The sequence below is a fragment of the Kogia breviceps genome, chromosome 13 (genome assembly GCF_026419965.1).
Source record: "Kogia breviceps isolate mKogBre1 chromosome 13, mKogBre1 haplotype 1, whole genome shotgun sequence".
Taxonomy (NCBI): Eukaryota; Metazoa; Chordata; class Mammalia; order Artiodactyla; family Physeteridae; genus Kogia; species Kogia breviceps.
Window position 1 is genome coordinate 91493423 of NC_081322.1, and position 15900 is coordinate 91509322.

General features: G+C 45.1%; 1 protein-coding gene across 12 annotated transcripts in view; it reads left to right on the top strand.

Moving 5' to 3' along the window:
- Window positions 1–15900, top strand: part of FAM120B (family with sequence similarity 120 member B) — an 81842-nt gene that overhangs the window by 3771 nt on the left and 62171 nt on the right. For 5 of the 12 annotated variants that reach the window (XR_010836140.1, XM_067011165.1, XM_067011166.1 and 2 more), the window contains exons 2-4: window positions 7196–8665; window positions 10062–10184; window positions 12691–12871. Coding sequence is in view for 10 of the 12 variants with exons in the window: in XM_067011165.1 (XP_066867266.1) it covers window positions 7217–8665; window positions 10062–10184; window positions 12691–12871 (1753 nt within the window). In the remaining 2 variants the exon portion in view is untranslated. The remainder of the gene's footprint in view (window positions 1–7195; window positions 8666–10061; window positions 10185–12690; window positions 12872–15900) is intronic. The other 7 variants (XR_010836141.1, XM_059083342.2, XM_067011170.1 and 4 more) reach the window with 2 other exon arrangements.

Here is a 15900-nt window from a genome sequence, read left to right on the forward strand (position 1 = left end):
AGAAGAATTTATAGATGATAAGTCAGAGCCTGAGAAGTTGTTTATGAATAAATTATTTCAGTTTTACTTGTGAATTTTAAAATTTATACTGGAGTCTTATTCTGAATTCTGGATGCATGAGGCATAAGTTTTTGTAGGTGGCAGACGTTTTCCTTTTCTATGTTCATTGACTTGAAGCGGTTTTGTAGCGCTGCAGTCGGGTGGGGAAAGGCCCAGGGTCCAGCCTTCTGGTTTGCTGCTTCCATCCAGCTGTTCTGTTGGGCCCCTGGGACTGCGGGGACCTTCAGAAAGGAGCGCTCTGGGCTAAGCGCGTGCCCCGCAGGCTGACTCTGCCGTGCGAGTCGGTGTTCCGCGCGTGCCGGCAGCCAGGTCACTCTGAAGAGCAGTGTTGGGGTGGGGGCTCCCCTAGTGAGAGGAACGGGCTTCGGAGGCAGGTGGATTCAAATCCCGGTTTTGCCCTTGCTGTCTGTGACCTCAGGCAGGTGACTGAGCAGCACACGCTGCTGGCTGCTGCCCAGCAGCCAGCCATTCCTGCCCTCGTTGCTGGCAGGCGTGCCTCGCGGTGGAGTCTGAACAAAACTTGATAGTGTGCCAGTGGGACGAGAGGGGTGTCTGCCGTGGGGCTTGTAGGATAAGCCACACATATTTAAAGTGTACGGCTTGGTGCGTTGTGACATGTGTTTGCGCACCCCCAGGCTTGCTTCTTTCCTGATGGACCCCCAGCCTTCGCTCCCTCTTCCAAGGTGCATGTCTCAGGGACTTTGTCTCGCTCGTTGCTGTGCCCACAGCTGCTAGATCCTTGGTATATCGGGGAGGGCGGGGGTGCAGAAGAACCTCTCTGTGCCCTCCTTTGTCTTCTGCAGCGGGAAACAGCGCTCTGCCTCCCTGCAGTGCTGGGGTTCTTTCACACCCACGTGAGGGAGGGTGCTGGGCGGTGCCTGGCAGAGCTGGTTTGCTCCAGTCTGGCCTGCCTCTCTCCTCCACGGCACAGGCAGGGCAGTGCTTCTAAAATGCGGTTGCTTAGGAGGAGCCCTGAGCAACATCTGCTTTCCCTTAGGATGAAGTGTACGCGGGTGTGCGGCTGTGGGAACTCTGCTCGCTGCGCCTCTTCATCTTTCCAGACTCTTCTTGCCTCGCTGCAGAGGTTCTGGCCAGACTGAGGGGTTTGCGTTTGTTTTTTTTCCCCTCTGTTTTCCATGTTGAAGAACACATTTATAACACTGTAAATAAAGTTGCAGGTTAAACTACCTAATGGAACAGATATTTTAAGCACCTTAGAAACACTGATTTAATAATAAAAATGACACCTTACGGACTTAGAAAAGATTCGTCCTTTATCTCTTTGCTCACGCCCCCATCCGCCTGCTCCCCGCTCCCCGCTCCCCCTCTGGCTGTGCCTGCCGGGCCGCTTGGAATGCCCTTCCTCAGGATGGCCGTGGTGGATCCCAGGTCTGGGCTGGGTCTTCCTGCTGAATATTCGGCATGCTCTCTGCTTTTCTCTGCCCTGTAGTAATGCCCAAGTGATCATTGCTTGTTGGAGGTTTTCCTTCTGGAGCATAAGCTGCCGGAAGGCAGGGACCCTATCTGTCTTAGTTATAGCTCCACGTCTGCTGTAGCGATGACAAAGGTAGTTGCTGAATGAGTAAACCCGATTTATGGGTAAATAAAGTTACCTGGTGTCATTGAGGAGAAGTAAGTGTGAATGAGTTACAGCTACAGTTGGGGAAAAATGACCAATATGTGCTTTTGCGTTGACTCAGCAGTTTCACATCTAAGATTAATCCCAAGGAAATGATTAGAGATGGTGTGTTCAGAGATGTGTATTCACCGATGTGATTGACATTCTTATTTATGGCATGCAGCATTGGAAATGAATGTTCAACAGTAGGGTTAAATAACTCCTATTTGTGTCTACATGGTGCATCCATTAAAAGTGACGCTGCAGGAGAAGGTTAACATTAGGACTTGGGAATATATTCATAATAAACTAAGACACAGAAATAGATTATAGAAAAGCATGATCTCAATTTTTAGTAACTGAATAATTAAAAAAACTAGAAATACGTATTCAAATGTTTGTTGTAGTCATCCTTGGAAGATGAGATTATGAGTAGTTTGTTTTCTTTTTGTGCTGTCCTGAATTTTCTGCAAAGAACATGGCTACTTTTTTTTCATGGCTACTTTTCTAATCAGAAAAAAATTTTTATAAATAAGTATGTTCCTGATATTAAAAAGTAATATAGGTTGTAAAAATCGTAAATACAGTAAAGCCTGACTAAAATTTATATGGCTTTGTTTTAAATTTTGAGATAATTTAATCATTTTGACTTGTGCTGGGCTTATTTCACTAAACTTTAGCAACTAATGAAAAATGTTTGATGACCAAATTTATAATATAAATAAAATTGCATCACAACAATTGAGTCTTATAAACCTCATTTTGCATATAAGAAGAATGGAGTAACTTGCTCCAAGATTCACTGCCAGTTGGTGGAGGTTAGAATTTCACCTCAGCTCAGTCCTGTCGTAGAGCCTTCCCTTCTGCCCGCAGGGCTGTGCTGCCCAGCGCCCTGTCTTCTTCCCTGGGGCGCGGCCGGGGTTTGGGCGCCCAACTCCATCTGCCACGCACGGTTTTCTGACTGTTGGCGTCGTGGTCGTGGCCAGACTGTGGTCCGGAGGGTCCTCCAGGGAGGGCGCCCCGGGTCTGGAGTCGTGACAGCTGAAGGCTTTCCACTTCTACTTTGAATAAACTTGATTGCGGTTGAAGTTAGTGTTAAAATATCCCTCTGACACTTGTTAAGACAGTGAGAAGGACTCTCTTCAAGACTTGAGTGGGGAGAGAGGTTGGCCCAAGTTGGAACACAACACAGACGGTGGGGGTGGGGGGTGGATGTTGAGAGCCTGCAGCAGAGGGAGGGTCAGTGGGATGGCGGCGGGGGCAGTTAAACCAGGTCTGAGGAGGGTCACACGTCAAGGGTGGGGGGCAGTTAGGCCAGGACTTGAGGAGGGTCCCGCGTCAAGGATGGGGTTACTCAAGCTGACTCAGCAGGAATCTGGCTAAAATCGGTGAGGATGAACTTGCAGCTCAAGGTGGAGGCCTGTCGAGAAGAGGGCCCAGGAGCCTAAGTTTGCTCAAGGAAAGCGTGTTGGCCAGTAGTTCCGTGAGTCCCGTGTGGAGGCCTCTGATGCAGGGAGAGCAGCCTGGGTGCAGCCGCCCGGGACCACCCTCGGTGAACCACTGCCCTGGATGTGCCTTCGTGAATTCCAGTAAAAACACTGGGTAGTTGCTGTGTCTCATGTGCTGGCCTGGGACACATTTTCATCCCTGAATTTTCAGTCCCTGTTCTTACCTTGCTGTGTTGAAAGGGTCCCTGTAAGTTCCTCTTTGTAGCTGGGGCTAATGGGGAGGAGAGGAGAGAGCAGACTTCAGATCCTCCACCTCAAGGTGCGAGGGGCCTCATGAGAAGGCCCAGGCCCAAGCAGCAGGTTACCGCTGAGAGAACAGTTGTCCAAGAGTCAGACACGAAGCAACGGAAAAAGAGGACTGTATTTTCTTCACTGAATCCTGGGACATTGTCCAAGAGATTCTTCCAATATTATTCAGTTTTCTAACAGAAGGTCCCTCTCTGTTTTACTTTGTTGTTTACTCTTCATGAGAGCTCAAACACTGTGATGTTACATGTTAACTTGTAGATTTTTGTCTTGTAGAGACATTATTTCTGTCTGATAAAGATCTCTCCAAAGGTTATGGTTCTATTTCTGTAGGACATTAATCCAACTTATCTCCAACTTTAAAAAGCTCACTTTGGTCGGCCAGCTCTTCAGATGTGCTTGGAACTGGCTTCCTGTCTTACAGTCTCTTTCATTAATTTATATTTGCATGGGTTATATGTCTTTTCACCTGTGAACATCATGCCTTGACACCTTTGGGATGCTGGATGTGGCTCAGGGTGGCCACAACTGCTGGTGCCGGTTGCCTACGAACACTGCTCCATGGGTGGGTGTGCCCTGGGCTGTCCATGGGTCCACTGTCCCTGTGTCCAGAGTGACTCTCCATGTGTAGCTTTTGACCCCGTTCTCTCAGTGGCAGATAGGGTGCATATGTGTTTTGCTGCCTCTCTCTTCATTTCTCTAAGCGTTTGTCAGTTGAAAGACTGTGAATAAAGGAGCTTCTGGGCTTCTCTTTCCTCTTCTCTCCAGGCATCATTTACTGGTAACTCAGTACATTGGGATTGGTCTGGATGTAAGGAGAACAGAGCCATTGCTAGGAGCGAGGCCTCCTCCCGTGTCACACACTCTAGCTGTACTTGTGCGCCTGCTGCTTCTTCCTAAAATCTCCTGCACTGATGCTTTGTTTCCCAAACCAGTTTGTCAGCTACTCAAGGGCAGACTCTACTCTGTACTCCTCATTTGCCCACAGTTGGAGTCTATAAACTTGTTGATTCCTGATTTCTCTGTGTACACTTGCCCTTTGATGCCTGTATCTGTTTATTCGTTCACAAGTGCTTGCCAGGCCCTCATGTGCCTGGTACTTTGCTGGGTGTTAGGGGTCTGACAGGGTGACTTCTGCCCTGAGGCCCCCATTCATGCACGTGACTCCCAGACTGTAGTTTGGGCAGAGTGGGAGTCCTACCTAGTGAGACATAACTTCTGTTTTCCAGACACAGTGATCTAGATAATGACAATTTCCTGCATAATCTGCAGGTAGAGTAAATGAAATTTTATATATGTGTGTGTATATATATAGATGTATAATTTTGCAGTATGTATGTTGTATGATCATATTATATGTATTTGCAATCATCTTAAAAACTACCTTTAGAGTATAAGCTGTTAGCAATAAAAGGCTTAAAAAAACAGAAGAAAGTTATATAAAAAGGTAATATCCACAGATTTCTCTTTTTAAGCATCTCCTTTCACACCACACTGACTGCATTGATGGCGGGCTAACACTGCTTTAACGCTTTGAAGAGCCGAAGTGCCGGAAGGCATCCTCTAATGCCCAAGTCCCCAAACCTTTGCCTATCCAAAATTGTCTTTGTGAATGCCATAGAAGAGCACATTGTAACATAGCATTCCTGAGGTAATTTGTGATTCAAACTGTGAGAAATTGGCAGTGTGAAAGACAGGAAAAACCAGTACATGTTTAAAAAATAGTGAGCTTTTCACTACTGGGGTTAGCAAGGAGGAAAAACATTTGAATAAAATCAAAGCAGAGGCTGAGCCGGACTTCTTGCAAAATAAAGAGGAGAGTGTTTCAAGAAACTCAGTGTTGTCACTTGCAGTTTTAGTAGAAAAATGCTTGAAACAAAAATGTCTTTTTATCGGTGAGGGAAGGCAGCCAACGCAAATGTGGCAGAGCTGCTGCACAAACGGGCCCGCGTCTGTGTGGGGCGGGAGTGAAGGCGGTGCTGGTGCTTGCCCTCCTGGCTCCATCTCCACGTGGGCTGGGCGCGAGGATCCCGGGGAAAGAGGCAGGTCTCCCCTCACAGTATAGAAAGAGTCAGCCTCCCACTGGGTAAGATCTACCTTGGATCCACTCGTCGTCCACAGACCTTGCCTTTTTTTTTTTTTTTAAAATCCATTTTGGTACTTTGTACAGTCTGACATTGTGTTCTGAAACATATCCCCTTTCCACACCAGGCCCAGAGGGCCCAACTGGAGAACTAACTACCTTATGGCTGAGATAAACATGAAGTCCATCTTCTGCTTTGGAAACACACCTTCCCAAGATGAACCCAATGCTAGTTATAGGTCTACAGTGGTTTGGGGTATATGGATCCATTATGTGTAACAACTTAATGAGCAAGGCCTCACTCAATTTCAACTTAAATGTGTGCTATTTGTGTCCACTCAGTGTTTAGATATTCTTTGTTATTAATGGCTATTAAACAGATAACTGCAAATTCTCTTAGGGGCAAGGGTCCATTAACAGGCAGCACATTCTTAAAAGATAATCCACGAGGGGGCCTTTTCCCAGCCTAGTAATTTATTTACTGAAATAGGTCTTATAGTTTTTTACCCGCCCGGGTTGTTTTGAAGAGTGGAGACGTGTGCTTTGAGTGCCCGGCGCTGTCTGGCAGGAAGTGGGCACAGACAGGAGCTGTTACTGCTGTGCGTGGGCAGCTTGGGGCTCCTGCCCTCGGTCCCCAGCCTGGGAGAGGCACCATTTGCTCTTGTGCTGCTGTTTGCATAATAAGGACTTTTTGGTTTTGTTTTATCAGAGGACGGGGAAGCCCTGATGAAAAGAATAGGCCGTTAAGATAAAAGATGTCTGACCACTGATGGTTGTTACTGGCTATATTACATCTTTTATTATGCGTAAGGACATCATACTTATTACATAAAGGACTCTGCTTAGATTTTTTCCAGATTGTGAATTCTGATCCTTTGAACTATTTTGTGTATTTTTACATTTTAGAATGGGCGGTTTTCCATCCAAAGTCAGTCAGTCACCACCTCAAATGTTGCTGCATTTGGCCTAGTGAATTTTCCTGTAGTTTTCTTTTTAACACCTTTATTGAGATGCACTTGATGCATAGGAAACTGCACGTATGTACAGTGCGTGATTCGAGAGGGTGAGCATGCGTTCACCCGTGACACCATCCCCACAGCCGAGGTGGTGAATGTGTCCATCACCCTGTCTCCGCTTTGTCAGTCCCTGTCTCCTCCTGCCCCACTGCAGACGACCACAGGGCTCTCGCCACTGCGGGCAGCTCAGTTCTCAGTGGGCTAGGCTTTTACGTAAGTGGGATCATGCAGTGTGCGCTCCTTGGTCCAGCTTTCACTCAGCAAAATTATTTTGAGAAACATCAGTGTTGCACGTATCAATTTTACGTTTTAGGTTTTCAAAATTAACTTCTATTTGAGCTCCTAGATGGGCAGTATTACTTCTTTGAAATCGTTAACCTGCTTTCGAACTTTGTTGAGAAATCTCTTGAATAATAGTGTTAGTGACAATCTTAAAAGAGTGCTGCCCTGTGCTGCCCTGGTGGAAGTCTGACTCAGCACCTCATTCGCAGGTGCAGCCCCATGGGTGTGTCCGGGGAAGCCTCTTCAGGCTCTTGACCAGCGTGACGTGCTCTGTGTCATGCTGGTGACAGAGAGTGAATGTTAAATAGTGTCTGTGTTTGCTCTGAAAGGCACTATGTGTCTGGTGATAATACCATAAGTACTCATTTCTTTTCCTTTCCAGATCCTTTCCAGGAGGTCAGTTATGGGTGTGAGAGGCTTACAGGGATTTGTGAAGAGTAGCTGCCCACATGTATGTATGGTAGTAAATTTCAAAGAGCTGGCGGAGCAGCACCGAAGCAGGCATCCTGGAGGCACCCCTACCATTGTGGTCGACGCCATGTGTTGCCTCAGATACTGGTACACGCCGGAATCGTGGGTCTGTGGTGGCCAGTGGCGGGAATACTTTTCTTCTTTGCGAGAATTTGTGAAAACTTTTACAGCTGTTGGCATCAAGTTGGTATTCTTCTTTGATGGCATGGTGGAGCAGTCCAAGAGAGATGAGTGGGTGAAACGAAGACTCAAGAACAACAGGGAGATAGCCAAGATCTTCCATTATATCAAGTCTCACAGGGAGCAGCCTGGCAGAAACATGTTCTTCATCCCCTCGGGGCTGCCCATATTTACGCAGTTTGCTTTGAAGGCCCTGGGTCAGGAAACTCTGTGTTCGTTACAGGAGGCCGACTATGAGGTGGCTTCCTATGGCCTCCAGAACAACTGTCTTGGGATTCTTGGAGAAGACACTGACTATTTAATTTACGACACCTGTCCCTACTTTTCCATCAGTGAGCTCTCCCTGGACAGTCTGGACACCATCATGCTGTGCCGAGAGAAGCTCTGTCAGAGCCTTGGTCTCAGCCTGTCTGACCTTCCTCTGCTGGCCTGCCTGCTTGGCAACGACATCATCCCAGAAGGCATGTTCGAAAGCTTTCGTTACAAGTGCTTGTCTTCTTATACCTCTGTGAAAGAGAACTTTGACAAAAAAGGTAACATTATCTTAGCTGTGGCAGACCACATATCTAAAGTGCTTCGGTTGCATCAAGGTGAGAAGAAGCTGGAAGAGATGTTACCTTTGGGGCCTAACAAAGCTCTTTTTAATAAAGGAGTGGCATCATATCTTTTGCCAGGACAGAAATCTCCATGGTTTTTTCAAAAACCTAAAGGTGTAGTAACTTTGGACAAGCAGGTACTATCCATGAGTTCAGATCCTAAATCCAAGCAAGAAGTTCCCGTGTGCACACACCCTGAATCCAAGCAAGAAGTTACCACGTGTACAGACTCTGAATCCAAGCAAGAAGTTCCTTTGTGTACATACCCTGAATCCAAACAAGAGGTTCCCATGTGTATACACCCTGAATCCAAGCAAGAGGTTCCCATGTGTACAGATCCTGAATCCAAGCAAGAAGTTCCCATGTACACAGACCCTGAACCCAAGCAAGAAGTTCCCTTATGTACACACCCTGAATCCAGGCAAGAAGTTCTCTTATGCACACACCCCGAATCCAAGCAGAAATTACCTGTAGGTATGGACCCTGAATTTAACCTAGAAGCACCCCTGTATACAAACCCTGAAACTAAACAAGAGGATCCTGTAAGTATGGGGTCTGAAGTCAAGCAACAAATAACTATGGTTTCGGATCCTGAAATCTTAAAGGTATGTAGATGTGCCCACCCAAATCTAATATGTTATGATTGAAAGTGTACCCATTGATAGATTTGACAGTGAATATTTATTGGCTGCCTGCAGTGGTTAAGACACTGGGGCGGTGTGTGTGTGTGTGGCGGGCACAGAATAGAACCCTTGGAGTTTAGCTAGGAAGTAAGATACAATGTATGTGAGAACCCACATTATAAACTCTGTCTCACGTTGTTATGTCACTGTTACAGAGAGAGTGCTCAAAATTTGAAAGAGAGTAATCATTGCGGGTTAAGTACAGAGAGAAGCTCCCAGAGGAGGGATAACTGAAGCCAGGCCTTTATGGGGCCTGAGATTTGTTGTGAACAGGTGAAGATGGGGTCTGTGGGAGTGCCGGAGGGGTGGCGTGTAGAATCCGTCCCCTCAGGCACAGTTCTGGGACCGGTAGCTGAGGCATGGGGTTTGAAGGGCTAAGTAAGGAGAAAACAGTTGGAAAAGATAGACTGAAGCCAGATTGTGGATTTTGGTGCATGCCATGCTAGGAATTTGGACGTAGTCCTGAAGGTAATATAGAGCCTGGATAGTTTTTGAAGGAGAGCCACTGTTTATTAACTGCTGCGTGTAGCTTCTGTCTGCGTGCAGTGCGTATATTTTATCTCATTGAATCCTCTTGTTCTCCTTGGGTTACAGAGAAGGTGCATGTCCACACGAGTGCCCCGAGGCACCTCAGCAAGTGCAGAACCAAACACGACCACAACCTTTCATTGTTCTGGCATTGACTGTCACCATCTTGCACAAGTTAAAAACCTGGGAACCATCTCTCCCATTTTTCATAACCAGTCTCTCCCAAGTCTAGGGTGGCTCTTACCACCCTAGGCCAAAATATCGCTTGTGTGAATGACTGCAGTCATCTCTTGAGCACTCTTCTTAAACAGACTTCTGCCCCTTTCAGTCCATTTGTCATGCTGCACACAGAAATAAAACCCTCTTCTGCATTCCATAGCTCTTAGGAGGGAAAGAGTAGCCGGAACGAGGCTGGCAGCCATCACCCAGCCGCTACCTGCAGCTCCACCTTTGTCTGCCCCTCGGCTGCTTGCAGCCTTGCACGTGCTCTTCGCCCTCCTGGACGGCTCTCCTGCCTCTTCTGCTAGTCAATGCCTGCCCGACTTTTCCAGCACACACGCAGAGAAGCCCCCTGACTGCCCACCCTGGGTGTGTGCCTGACATTTGCAGCACATGCCCCTGGAATGTCATGCTTGGTTCCTGTCTCTCCTGCTAGATGGGGCGGTTCTGGGAGGGCAGGACCTTACTTGTTCTTGTCACTGCCAGGCCCCTTGTCCTGTCCTGCTGTCTGTCTGGTAGGGGCTGCTAATTTAGTCTCAGAAGGGATGTTCTCTGTCTCTTGTATCTTTAGGTTTTCTCTAGTGACTTCTTCCCTCCCTCCTGTACAACTGTAAGGGTACCCACCTGGGCTTCCGCTGTGCTCATGGGCGTCCTGGACATCTCACCCAGTCTCCTGCAAGGGGAGTGCGGACAGGTTGGGTCTGACTGCCAAGGGTAGCACGTGTGTGCTGAAAGAGTTCAAGACTTAGTTCTTACACTCATTAAGGTGGCATTGGCTATCAAGCAGAGGCGTGGTGAGATCAGATCTTTGTTTTTTGAAACATTGGGTACACGACAGAGAATGGCTTTTGGCACATAGGAGGGTTGGGTGGCCTCAGAGAGCTGTGGTCACCCAGGGGCCTGCGGGAGTTCAGATTACAGGGATTTGGGGAGCAATTTGGAGGCAAAAAAGGCAGGAGCTGGGGATGGGGTTGCTCTTTCGGGAAGTTTGGCAGAAAGAGCCTGGGATGGGAAGAGGCCGGGAGAATCTGGTAGGCCTGTCTGCTGGTTGTGGGGGGAGGGTAGGGGCAGATAGTGTGCTGTTCCAGTGACACTCGCATTTATTGAGCTTAGCGATACCTTTGAAAACAATTTTGAAGTTTCTTAATCTTTCCTTAAAAAATTTTTTGCAGTGGAGTCTTCCAGCCTTGTCAATAGGTAACCCAAATTCAAATGTGTGCATTTTGACCACACATAGTCACCCTAGAAATCCTTAGGTGCAAAGTTGCTGAATGCAGCAATTACCTGAGTACACACCCACAACCATTGCTGTTTCCTCCAGAGTTACACACTGTTGGATAAACTGAACTCTTGTTTTAGAATTTTCAGATTAGGTGCATATGTTAAAATTTTTCCAAGTGTGGAATGCTATATAATATCTACAGTGAAGGGCAGAGATAGAAAGATGCTGAGGTGATGAGCTAATTAATGAATTAATATTATGCTTATAGAGAACTTCTCTGAAAACCCTGTGTGTACCCAGAAAAGAATGTTACATCTCAAATTTATAGAGTTGCCAAAATTGAAGATTTCTTGGTAGAGTGAATATCATTTATTATAGCTATATACATAAATTTGTCAGAATACTAACTCTTTTGAAATAAAAAAAGAGTAAGAAATGGAAGAGGGAACAGGAGAATAAATTAGAAGGTATTCTGCCTTAAAAGGATCATGAGATATCTAACCATATTGTTTCTGATAGATTCTGTATCAAAAGGGGCGTTACAGAGAAATAGATTACTTCTAATGATCTTTGATTGGTTAGAGCATCAAGTAATAACTCTCTTGGAATCCCTGCTGACCTTAAAGTTGCTAGCTTGTCGGCCATCCTGATTCAGAGACAGTTTAGCCGTGAGACACTCCAGTGTGTCCAGCCTGAGAGCAGTAGTTATCACCTGTTGGCCGTGCACGGTGTGCCAGCCTCCTGTATTAACACATTTAATCCTCACAATAGTTCTGTGAGGTCAGCCCCTTTGGTAAACCTATTTTACATATGAAGGAAGCGAGGAGTTAAAGGGATTAGGACTCCAGTCTACTATAATGAATGGGTGTGACTGAGCTGCTTCATGTGTATGAATCATGGGACACGGACACACAGAGGTTTTGATGTTCCAGGTTATTGGCAGCACATTTTAAGGACCATTAGTGGTAGGCTGGACTTAAATTCTGAAGAGTAATCTAGATGAATTTATTCCTGCAGTAATAAGAATGTTTTTGCAGGAACATGAAACCTGTATGGAGGATATTATAGGCCATCTGATCTTAACTCCTCATTGAATGAGAAAGTGGTAGCCATTTAAATCATCCGTCTCATCACCTACCATGTGCTGCATTCGAAGTAGAAAGAAATGAGTGCCCAGTGCATAGTTTCTGCTCAATAAAAAATTCCTGAACAGTTGAATAAACGTCATGCAGTTTCTAATCCCAAGGAGTTTATGGTTTAATAGGAGATGTAAGGCCAGGTAACCAGTGTAGGGTAAATGTGAGTTGAGCCCATCAGGCCAGGGGTAGGTGAGTTCCTGCTCAAAGAGGATGACAGGGTTATGGGGAGATGACGCTTTAGGGGACCCTCAAAGGGGCAGAGACTGGGAAGTGGCTGGTGGGGAGGGGCTGAAAGAGGTCAGTTTCCCGGAGCACAGGGAGGGTTCTTGCAGAACTGTGGAGGTTGGGCCCCAGAGAGTCCACAAGGGGCAATGGTGTACACGGGAAAGGAGATGGAGGCCTTCGCGGGGCCTCCCTTGACTCTCAGTCTGAAGAATCTGTGGTAGCCGGCCAGATGCTTTAAGGAGGTATTGATTGGGCCTCTGTTTCCAGGAAGGCAGAGTATGGCTGGGATGAAGGGTGGGTTGGAGAAAGGAGAGACTGGTGGGGGCGGCTGGAGCCCTGGGTGGCATCTCTCCATCAGGTGGACAGGATGATGAATGATGGCAGAAGGAAGTATGACAAGTCTGGTAGGTGGTTGGAAATTGGAGGAGGAGGAAGAGGAGTTATAGAAAGTTTTGAGCTGCAAGCCCAAAGGAAAGGAAGCACAGAGGCCAGCTTGACCTCATGAGTTCGAGGTACAGCTACTCTATATGTGAGCCCTCAGAGGCGTTGGATTTCCTTTAAAGGTCACTGTTTTGTTTTCAGTGAGAAACCAGTTGCATTTAAATTTCCGGCAGGTCGCCAGAGCACATCACGTCCAGGCAGAGAGCTACCTGGTGTACAATGTCATGAACAGCGGAGAGGTCGAATGCAGCAACAGCCTGGAGGATGCGATGGACCAAGCTCTGCCCAGCCAGGCCTTCGTCTACCGCCCAGTGCGGCAGCGGGTGTACTCCCTCTTGCTGGGGGATGGCGAAGGTGAGTCGTGGTCTCGCAGTGACTGTGCTCATGGAGCTGAATTCTGAGAACTGGCCAGACAAAGTAGAGTGCATTCTTTCAGGACTTGGGGTTTGTTTCTCTGTGAAATCTGTAATGGAGAATGCCCCTCACATCTGTGCAGAATAAAGGGTAAATGCCTTGGGACGACTATATCTAATTAGCAAGCAGTTGACCAGTATTCATTAAAAGAGAAGTGCATTGTTTCTGTAAAATGTCAAGGGTTTTTTTTTTTTTTTGCCACACAGCATATGGGATCTTATTTCCCCAACCAGCAATCGAACCCACACCCCCTGCATTAGAAGTACAGAGTCTTAGCCACTGGACCACCAGGGAAGTCCCTCAAATGTTGTATTTTTATGCCTTAAAAGGATTTGTACTTTTTTAAAAATGTGAAAACCCTTTCCTCCTGTAGGAGCGTAGGGTGTGTTTATTATTAGAAGACAGCGTCTAGTTACTCTCCCTCAAAATGTGAGTTTCATAAAATGATTGTATATAATCTAGTACATCATATTTTAAAATATAAAGAAAATTTTCCTTTGGAGTTTTTGTAATTAAGTTTGTTTTTCCATCTGTATTTCAATTTCACAGTAGGAACAGGAATATAAGGAGAGGGCTGTCCATGGCTAGGCCAGTAAAATTGGGAGGACCTTTAACACCAGGAATAAAATTAATCCAACCCTGTAACCCTCTGTTAGGAACAGTCTGGGGGAATTGGGGGTGTCGGAGAGCACTCTGTAGCACAGACTAGTGATGCTTAATGTGTGCAGTTACCTCTGTGCAAGGCCTTGCTGAGCTGAGGCAGGCTGCTGGAGCATCATGGTCTGATCGAACGGTGCTGGGATGAGAAACAGAGTCTATCTAGCACACTACTGTCAGGGCAAGGATTGAAGCAGAGAAGTCCTGGTGAAAGAATGTCTGTGGCCCTTTTGCCTAAACTCCATTATCTCCAAACCTACCAACATTACTATTAATATTATTCCAGAAAGGAGCCATTTACATAATCTAAACGTGGTGATAAAATCATCAGATTGAAGTGCTGTGACTGTTCTTTTGGGGGCAGAGGGAGTGGCAGGTTCTTTGCGCCCGGATTTTATTAGGTTCCCAGCACCACCAGGCATGTGCTGCCTTCTCCCATAGGTGCTGTGAGAGTTCAGACACTGATGTGGCCTAAGGAGGACATGAGAAAGGTGTTTATGCTGATTTGAAGACAGAAACAGAAGAACCTATGTAAACTTGGAAACCAAATATTATTGAAATAATTTTTCTATTTTTCTTATGTGGTTCTCTGCCCATACTCTTTCTTAACATGAATGATGGCACATTGACTCCGATGATTAAAGAAAAGGTATCTTCATCATGAAATTTCATGTTACAGAATAATATTTGCCTAGAATTATTTTTAGAGTATTTTGTTAAATGGGGTTAAAATATATAAACTTCATAACTTAAATTTCATACTTTGTTAGTGCAACTTATTGACAGCCATAGAGATAACTTTACTAGATAACCACAGTAACAGGAAAATTACTCAGATTGAACTTATCTTCACAACTGACCCTCACTTTCCTTTTTACTTTCTCAACTTTTTGGCTTTCTACTTGAAGTCTACATTGTTAGGATGTAAGCATAAAAAGCTGCTGTTGCAGGTTTATTAATGATGAGTATAATAAAGCGTATTCTATGCTGTTTGCTTGGCTTGGCTTACTATTGCACATGCACCCAAAAGAGATGTCTTTTCTACAGTTGAGCATGGTGTTCTATAAATGCCAGTATTGCGAAGAGGGCTATGAGAGTCTTCCGCCGACTTTCTGTCAGCTTGTTCATAGTTTTTAAGAAAAGAGTGTTGAAATCTCCAGATACTGTTGTGGATGTTTTTATTTATTCCCTTCAGTTCTGTTAGTTTTTACTTCAGATGTTTTTGAGGTTCTGTTGTTAGTGAATGTACATAGAGGATTGTATGTTTCTTAGTGAATTGGCTCCTTTAACATGATGAGATTTCCCTTTTTTAGAAAATTATGTTGAAGCTGGCTTTGTCTGATACTAGTATACACACCCCACTTTTCTTATGATTATGGTGTATCTTCTTTCTGTCCTTTTGCTTTTAAACTATTTTTTTATGTTTAAAGTATGTCTCTTTTAAGCAGCATATACAGTCTTTCAATCTCTGTCTTTTAATTGGACTGTTTAGGCGATTTACACTTAATGTACTTATTGACAGTACATGTAATGTCTTCATGGGTTTAAGTCTTCATTTTGCTCTTTGTTCTGTTCTTTTTTCCCTTATTTTCTCCTTTTCTGACTTCTTTTGGATTAATTGAATAATTTTCAGTATTTTGTTTTATATTGGCTTATTATTGGACTTGGATTATTAGATTTACCTGTTTTTGTTTGCTTGTTTTTTTAGCAGTCTTTCTAAGGTTTATAATATATGTCTTTAACGTGTCACAATTTGACTTCAGTATCATACCACGTAATGTGTATTGTAAAAACCTTACAACGGTGTACTTGCATTCTCCCTGCTATTCTGTATATTTTTAAAACTTTTTAAATGATTATATACTCAAGGGAGTTGCAAAAAATAGCTCATAGGGTTTCATGTATCCTTCACCCAGCTTCCCCAAAGATGACATCTTATATAATAAAGTACAATATCAAAGCCAGGAGTTTGACATTGGTACAGTACTATTAACTAGATTATAGACATTATTCACTTTTCAGCATTTTGTCCACCCATTCATTTTGTATGTGTATAGTTCTATGCAGTTTTATTGCATGTCAAGGTACAGGAATGGTCCATCACCACAGGGGAACTCTCTCATGCTACCCCTTTGTACCCTGCCCTCTGTCCCTGTCCCCTGGTGACCACTAGTCTGTCCTCCAAGTCAACATTTTGGTCATTTTGAGAATGTCACATAAATGGAAACATAGTAGGTAACCTTTTGAGATTATGCATATGTTTTAAACCCCATAACACACGATTCTTATTTTTACTTTAAACCATGGGTTGG